This window comes from Oncorhynchus masou, chromosome 18 (genome assembly GCF_036934945.1).
Source record: "Oncorhynchus masou masou isolate Uvic2021 chromosome 18, UVic_Omas_1.1, whole genome shotgun sequence".
NCBI classification, from domain to species: Eukaryota; Metazoa; Chordata; class Actinopteri; order Salmoniformes; family Salmonidae; genus Oncorhynchus; species Oncorhynchus masou.
Genome location: NC_088229.1, coordinates 4,922,000 through 4,930,494, shown reverse-complemented (window position 1 = coordinate 4,930,494; position 8,495 = coordinate 4,922,000). Strand labels below are relative to the sequence as shown.

Here is an 8,495-nt window from a genome sequence, read left to right as displayed (position 1 = left end):
AAAGGTGAAGAAGAAAAATAAAATGTCTGAACTTAATAACCTGTTAGAGACAGGGGGCAGTATTTCAATGAATTGCGTGAACTTAAGCAGGAATATGATATTTTACTTAAAACCTCAAGGATTCAGTTTTCGCCTAAAATGACATACCCACATCTAACTGCCTGTAACTCAGGCCCTGAAGCAAGGATATTGATATTCTTGGTATCATTTGAAAGGAAACACTTTGAAGTTAGTGGACATTTGAAAGGAATGTAGGAGAATATAACACATTAGATCTGGTAAAAGATAATACAAAGAAAAAAACAACCGTTCTTTTGTAATTTTTTTTGTACCATCAACATTAAAATTCAAGAGAAAGGACATCATGTTTTATTCCAGCCTGGCTGCAATTTAGATTTTGCCCTGTATCTGCAAAGGTTTAGACTGATCATATTAACCATTGCATTTCTGTTCAAAATGTATCAAGACTGCCCAAATATGCCTCATTTGTTTAATACATTTTCATGTTCAAAACTGTGCACTCTCCTCAAACAATTACATGGTATTATTTCACTGTAACAGCTACTGTAAATTGGACAGTGCAGTTAGAAAACACGGGGCGGCCATTAGCCTAGTGGTTAGAGCATTGACCTAGTAACCGAAAGGTTGGAAGATCAAATCCCAGAGCTGACAAGGTAAAAATCTGTCATTCTGCCCCTGAACAGGCAGTTAACCCACTGTTCCTACGCAGTCATTGAAAATAAGAATTTGTTCTTAACTGACTTGCCTAGTTAAATAAAGGTAAAATAATTTTAGCTTTCTGCCAATATCAGATGTGCTTATGTCCTTGAAAATGTTGTTACTTACAACCTCATGCTTATCGCATTAGCCTATGTTAGCTCAACCGTCCCGTGGAAGTGACACCGATCCCAAATACTGTTTTAAGTGAGACAATTACAGTTTAAACTCAAGTAAAGCATACTATTTAATGGAAACTAAACCTGATAAACATCTCACAGCCCTTACAAAATGAATACACGACAAACCAGTTCATTTTTAATCATAAAGATAAATACATAGAAAAAATGTGATTTATGATAATTTCAAAAGTCTATGAAAATCGATATAAATTAGAATTACAGCCTTCTTAGACTCGACTCTCCTGAAGCAGCTATCAGCAGACAAAAAGTAATCACCAAAAATCAATCTTAAGACACTGTTAAAAGATTAGTGCGGAGAAAAGCACCAGGTATGGACATAGTAGCACCCATATTTACAAAAATGACAACACACGTCACTCAATCCAGTGCTTCCTAGTTCCATATATTAAACCGTTAATTGAGTTATCTAAACCAAGAACATCTGGAGACTCCCCTGCTGATTACAGACCCACAAGTTTAATGAATTGCTACAATAAAAACATAAAAGCTCATAAGCAACAGAATGGCAGAAGTCTTTCCAGACTTGATACATATCAAACAAGGTTTATTAAAAATACATTTACAAAAGAAATACAAGAACATGTTTCAGTTTAATACATTATCCTAAAAATGAAGTTATACGTTTATCATTAAAAGCTGTAGATGCTGAAAAGGCTTTCAACTGTTTTGAATGGCTTTTCTATACAAAACGTTTTGGAACCTTCTCAACTTTATATGTGCAAATAAAACTCAAAATAAAAACAAATGTTTAACAACTTTCTAAGTCTGCGGGTTTTAACCTTCAAGACTTGGAACTGTATCAACTAACCATCTCAGGTTTTATTGGAAACCTATTGTTAATATGCACTGAAGAGGAACAATGGGTAAGTATTGAAGAGATGCATACTCACACCAAGAATCTGTTCACGTATGTCTATTGTCAAAGGATAAAAATAACATGAATAACTACGTAGTTTATAATATTATAAAAATGAACAATCCATGGCTTTTCAGATGAATTGAACAATCAGGCATGAATGTAATACCCAGATGCAGACAACGTTGAATAAACAATTTAATAATCCAACAGGGGCAATAGACAGGTCAAGGCAGGGGTCAGTAAACCAGAGGTGGGCAATAGACAGGTCAAGGCAGGGGTCAGTAAACCAGAGGTGGGCAACGGTAAGGGACGACAGGCAGGGGTCAGTAAACCAGAGGTGGGCAACGGTAAGGGACGACAGGCAGGGGTCAGTAAACCAGAGGTGGGCAACGGTAAGGGACGACAGGCAGGGGTCAGTAAACCAGAGGTGGGCAACTTTAAGGGACGACAGGAAGGGGTCAGTAAACCAGAGGTGGGCAACGGTACCGGACGACAGGCATGGGTCAGTAAACCAGAGGTGGGCAACGGTAAGGGACGACAGGCAGGGGTCAGTAAACCAGAGGTGGGCAACGGTAAGGGACGACAGGCAGGGGTCAGTAAACCAGAGGTGGGCAACGGTAAGGGACGACAGGCAGGGGTCAGTAAACCAGAGGTGGGCAACTGTAAGGGACGACAGGCAGGGGTCAGTAAACCAGAGGTGGGCAACAGTAAGGGACGACAGGCAGGGGTCAGTAAACCAGAGGTGGGCAACGGTAAGGGACGACAGGCAGGGGTCAGTAAACCAGAGGTGGGCAACGGTACCGGACGACAGGCAGGGGTCAGTAAACCAGAGGTGGGCAACAGTAAGGGACGACAGGCAGGGGTCAGTAAACCAGAGGTGGGCAACGGTAAGGGACGACAGGCAGGGGTCAGTAAACCAGAGGTGGGCAACAGTAAGGGACGTCAGGCAGGGGTCAGTAAACCAGAGGTGGGCAACGGTAAGGGACGTCAGACAGGGGTCAGTAAACCAGAGGTGGGCAACGGTAAGGGACGACAGGCAGGGGTCAGTAAACCAGAGGTGGGCAACAGTAAGGGACGTCAGGCAGGGGTCAGTAAACCAGAGGTGGGCAACGGTAAGGGACGTCAGACAGGGGTCAGTAAACAGGGGGGGGCAACGGTAAGGGACGACAGGCAGGGGTCAGTAAACCAGAGGTGGGCAACGGTAAGGGACGACAGGCAGGGGTCAGTAAACCAGAGGTGGGCAACGGTAAGGGACGACAGGCAGGGGTCAGTAAACCAGAGGTGGGCAACGGTAAGGGACGACAGGCAGGGGTCAGTAAACCAGAGGTGGGCAACGGTAAGGGACGACAGGCAGGGGTCAGTAAACCAGAGGTGGGCAACGGTAAGGGACGACAGGCAGGGGTCAGTAAACCAGAGGTGGGCAACGGTAAGGGACGACAGGCAGGGGTCAGTAAACCAGAGGTGGGCAACGGAAAGGGACGACAGGCAGGGGTCAGTAAACCAGAGGTGGGCAACGGTACCGGACGACAGGCAGGGGTCAGTAAACCAGAGGTGGGCAACGGTAAGGGACGACAGGCAGGGGTCAGTAAACCAGAGGTGGGCAATAGACAGGTCAAGGCAGGGGTCAGTAAACCAGAGGTGGGCAACGGTAAGGGACGACAGGCAGGGGTCAGTAAACCAGAGGTGGGCAACTGTAAGGGACGACAGGCAGGGGTCAGTAAACCAGAGGTGGGCACACAGTAAGGGACGACAGGCAGGGGTCAGTAAACCAGAGGTGGGCAACGGTAAGGGACGACAGGCAGGGGTCAGTAAACCAGAGGTGGGCAACAGTAAGGGACGTCAGGCAGGGGTCAGTAAACCAGAGGTGGGCAACGGTAAGGGACGTCAGGCAGGGGTCAGTAAACAGGGGGCAACGGTAAGGGACGACAGGCAGGGGTCAGTAAACCAGAGGTGGGCAACGGTAAGGGACGACAGGCAGGGGTCAGTAAACCAGAGGTGGGCAACGGTAAGGGACGACAGGCAGGGGTCAGTAAACCAGAGGTGGGCAACGGTAAGGGACGACAGGCAGGGGTCAGTAAACCAGAGGTGGGCAACGGTAAGGGACGACAGGCAGGGGTCAGTAAACCAGAGGTGGGCAACGGTAAGGGACGACAGGCAGGGGTCAGTAAACCAGAGGTGGGCAACGGTAAGGGACGACAGGCAGGGGTCAGTAAACCAGAGGTGGGCAACGGTAAGGGACGACAGGCAGGGGTCAGTAAACCAGAGGTGGGCAACGGTACCGGACGACAGGCATGGGTCAGTAAACCAGAGGTGGGCAACGGTAAGGGACGACAGGCAGGGGTCAGTAAACCAGAGGTGGGCAACTGTAAGGGACGACAGGCAGGGGTCAGTAAACCAGAGGTGGGCAACGGTAAGGGACGACAGGCAGGGGTCAGTAAACCAGAGGTGGGCAACGGTAAGGGACGACAGGCAGGGGTCAGTAAACCAGAGGTGGGCAACGGTAAGGGACGACAGGCAGGGGTCAGTAAACCAGAGGTGGGCAACGGTAAGGGACGACAGGCAGGGGTCAGTAAACCAGAGGTGGGCAACGGTAAGGGACGACAGGCAGGGGTCAGTAAACCAGAGGTGGGCAACGGTAAGGGACGACAGGCAGGGGTCAGTAAACCAGAGGTGGGCAACGGTAAGGGACGACAGGCAGGGGTCAGTAAACCAGAGGTGGGCAACGGTACCGGACGACAGGCAGGGGTCAGTAAACCAGAGGTGGGCAACGGTACCGGACGACAGGCAGGGGTCAGTAAACCAGAGGTGGGCAACGGTAAGGGACGACAGGCAGGGGTCAGTAAACCAGAGGTGGGCAACGGTAAGGGACGACAGGCAGGGGTCAGTAAACCAGAGGTGGGCAACGGTAAGGGACGACAGGCAGGGGTCAGTAAACCAGAGGTGGGCAACGGTAAGGGACGACAGGCAGGGGTCAGTAAACCAGAGGTGGGCAACGGTAAGGGACGACAGGCAGGGGTCAGTAAACCAGAGGTGGGCAACGGTAAGGGACGACAGGCAGGGGTCAGTAAACCAGAGGTGGGCAACGGTAAGGGACGACAGGCAGGGGTCAGTAAACCAGAGGTGGGCAACGGTACCGGACGACAGGCAGGGGTCAGTAAACCAGAGGTGGGCAACGGTAAGGGACGACAGGCAGGGGTCAGTAAACCAGAGGTGGGCAACTGTAAGGGACGACAGGCAGGGGTCAGTAAACCAGAGGTGGGCAACGGTAAGGGACGACAGGCAGGGGTCAGTAAACCAGAGGTGGGCAACGGTAAGGGACGACAGGCAGGGGTCAGTAAACCAGAGGTGGGCAACGGTAAGGGACGACAGGCAGGGGTCAGTAAACCAGAGGTGGGCAACGGTAAGGGACGACAGGCAGGGGTCAGTAAACCAGAGGTGGGCAACGGTAAGGGACGACAGGCAGGGGTCAGTAAACCAGAGGTGGGCAACGGTAAGGGACGACAGGCAGGGGTCAGTAAACCAGAGGTGGGCAACGGTAAGGGACGACAGGCAGGGGTCAGTAAACCAGAGGTGGGCAACGGTACCGGACGACAGGCAGGGGTCAGTAAACCAGAGGTGGGCAACGGTAAGGGACGACAGGCAGGGGTCAGTAAACCAGAGGTGGGCAACGGTAAGGGACGACAGGCAGGGGTCAGTAAACCAGAGGTGGGGCAACGGTAAGGGACGTCAGGCAGGGGTCAGTAAACAGGGGGGCAACGGTAAGGGACGACAGGCAGGGGTCAGTAAACCAGAGGTGGGCCAACGGTAAGGGACGACAGGCAGGGGTCAGTAAACCAGAGGTGGGGCAACGGTAAGGGACGTCAGGCAGGGGTCAGTAAACAGTGGGGGGCAACGGTAAGGGACGACAGGAAGGGGTCAGTAAACCAGAGGTGGGCATCGGTAAGGGACGACAGGCAGGGGTCAGTAAACCAGAGGTGGGCAACGGTACCGGACGACAGGCAGGGGTCAGTAAACCAGAGGTGGGCAACGGTAAGGGACGACAGGCGGGCTCAGGGGCAGGCAGAGTGGTCAGGCAGGCGGGCTCAGGGTTAGGCAGAGTGGTCAGGCAGGCGGGCTCAGGTGCAGGCAGAGTGGTCTGGCAGGCAGGCTCAGGGGCAGGCAGAGTGGTCAGGCAGGCAGGCTCAGAGGCAGGTAGAGTGGTCAGGCAGGCGGGCTCAGGGGCAGGTAGAGTGGTCAGGCAGGCGGGCTCAGGGGCAGGTAGAGTGATCAGGCATTGTTGATTGTGTCTCTGAGGTAGGGGTTGGGAACAGGTGGGTCTGGGCAGGAGTTATGTCGTGGATGTTTATGTCTGAGATAGGGGGTGAGAACAGGTGGGTCTGGGCAGGAGTTATGTCGTGGATGTTTGTGTCTGAGATAGGGGGTGAGAACAGGTGGGTCTGGGCAGGAGTGATGTTGTGGATGTTTGTGTCTGAGATAGGGGGTGGGGACAGTTGGGTCTGGGCAGGAGTGATGTTGTGGATGTTTGTGTCTGAGATAGGGGGTGAGAACAGGTGGGTCTGAGCAGGAGTGATGTTGTGGATGTTTGTGTCTGAGATAGGGGGTGGGAACAGGTGGGTCTGAGCAGGAGTGATGTTGTGGATGTTTGTGTCTGAGATAGGGGGTGAGAACAGGTGGGTCTGGGAAGGAGTGATGTTGTGGATGTTTGTGTCTGAGATAGGGGGTGGGAACAGGTGGGTCTGAGCAGGAGTGATGTTGTGGATGTTTGTGTCTGAGATAGGGGGTGAGAACAGGTGGGTCTGAGCAGGAGTGATGTTGTGGATGTTTGTGTCTGAGATAGGGGGTGAGAACAGGTGGGTCTGAGCAGGAGTGATGTTGTGGATGTTTATGTCTGAGATAGGGGGTGAGAACAGGTGGGTCTGGGCAGGAGTGATGTTGTGGATGTTTGTCTGAGATAGGGGGTGAGAACAGGTGGGTCTGGGCAGGAGTGATGTTGTGGATGTTTGTCTGAGATAGGGGGTGAGAACAGGTGGGTCTGAGCAGGAGTGATGTTGTGGATGTTTATGTCTGAGATAGGGGGTGAGAACAGGTGGGTCTGGGCAGGAGTGATGTTGTGGATGTTTGTCTGAGATAGGGGGTGAGAACAGGTGGGTCTGGGCAGGAGTGATGTTGTGGATGTTTGTCTGAGATAGGGGGTGAGAACAGGTGGGTCTGGGAAGGAGTGATGTTGTGGATGTTTGTGTCTGAGATAGGGGGTGGGGACAGGTGGGTCTGGGAAGGAGTGATGTTGTGGATGTTTGTGTGCATCCCGAGTGACGCAGCGGTCTAAGGCACTGCCTCTCCGTGCAAAAGGCATCACTACAGTCCCAGGTTCAATTCCAGACTGTACCACATCCGGCTGTGATTGGGAGTCCCATAGGGTGGTGCACAGTGTGCCCAGCATCTTCTAGGGTTTGTCCGTGTGGTAGGCCGTCATAAGAATTTGTTCTTAAATCTGACTTGCCTAGTTAAATAAAGGTTAGCTGCAGTTATATTGTCTTTTGTATATTTCAGTGTTGTATTGCTAAAAGAAGAAACCATGTCTTTCTGTTGGATTTTCAGTACCTCGGTATAATGTGTTCTACTCAGGTTTCCTCATGGTTCTATTTTCTCAGAACATTAAGAAAAAATTCCATACAAAACGTAAGCAACATTCTAAGAATGTTATTTAAAAATATACAGTATACATTCTGTTCTCAGCATAAAAAAAACTCTCTCTCAAAGACCCACTGATTGGCCAAACCTGATCGTAATGAGTGCTTGCTTCCTTTAAAACGAGGTCTGTTTGAATAGACTATAATGAACAGCTTTGAAAGCGTAAAAAAACAACCTGTCATGCCAGCTCCATCCTGGTGATGCAGTGGACTAATTCCATGGATAGGGAACAGCAAATAATGGTTTGAACCTCACTGACGCTGTTCACAATAATAAATACATGTTTGCATGATTAATGCCTCAGCAAATTAATTTCCATGTGTCCTATCTGTGCTTGGAGTTCAAAACAGTTAAGCTCCTACTAGTGTTATTAAAAGGCTTGTTGAAACATCTCATAACATTATTTAATTACCTTCAAATAACCTATAATTTCTGTACTCAGAACATTAATGCAAACCTCCCAGGAAAACATTCAGGGAACCATAGTAAAATGTTATCAGAACCTCCCTGGAACCATAATAAAACGTCCTCAGAACCTCCCTGGAACCATAATAAAACGTTCTCAGAACCTCCATGCAACCTACACATTTACGTTCACAGAATAGGTGAAATTATCACATCCATTCTCAGAATGTTTATTAACATTCCGTTTTACTGGTCAGGAAACGTATGACTTCGTTCCCAGAACCAATTGGAAACCAAATACGTACGTTCCCACAACCTCCAAGGAACCAAATGTGCTAGCTGGGATGTAGTTCTCCCTGCACGAGAGAAAAAACACACACATACACACATACACACACACACACACACACACACACACACACACACACACGCACACGCACACACACACACGTATTTTCCCTAAAACATGTTTACTGTGGATGTATATAGTTCAGTCCTCTGTGATGTATATAAAGTGTAATATTGAACAATTGTAACTCTACATATGACATGGTACTGGTGTTTCTCAGCCCATAACCATGTGTGTGAGGTGTCTACTTGTGTTTCAAAGAAGATTTGTT

The 8,495-nt window shown here is 49.7% G+C and overlaps 1 protein-coding gene across 1 annotated transcript; it reads right to left on the bottom strand.

Annotated features, from left to right (window-relative positions):
• Window positions 1-6,026: 6,026 nt before the first annotated feature.
• Window positions 6,027-7,219, bottom strand: LOC135504379 (uncharacterized). The gene is made up of 2 exons (XM_064922925.1): window positions 7,166-7,219; window positions 6,027-6,725 (listed from the first exon to the last, which is right to left on the bottom strand). Exons 1-2 carry the CDS (start codon window positions 7,217-7,219, stop codon window positions 6,027-6,029), a joined length of 753 nt encoding a protein of 250 aa, XP_064778997.1.
• Window positions 7,220-8,495: the final 1,276 nt, after the last annotated feature.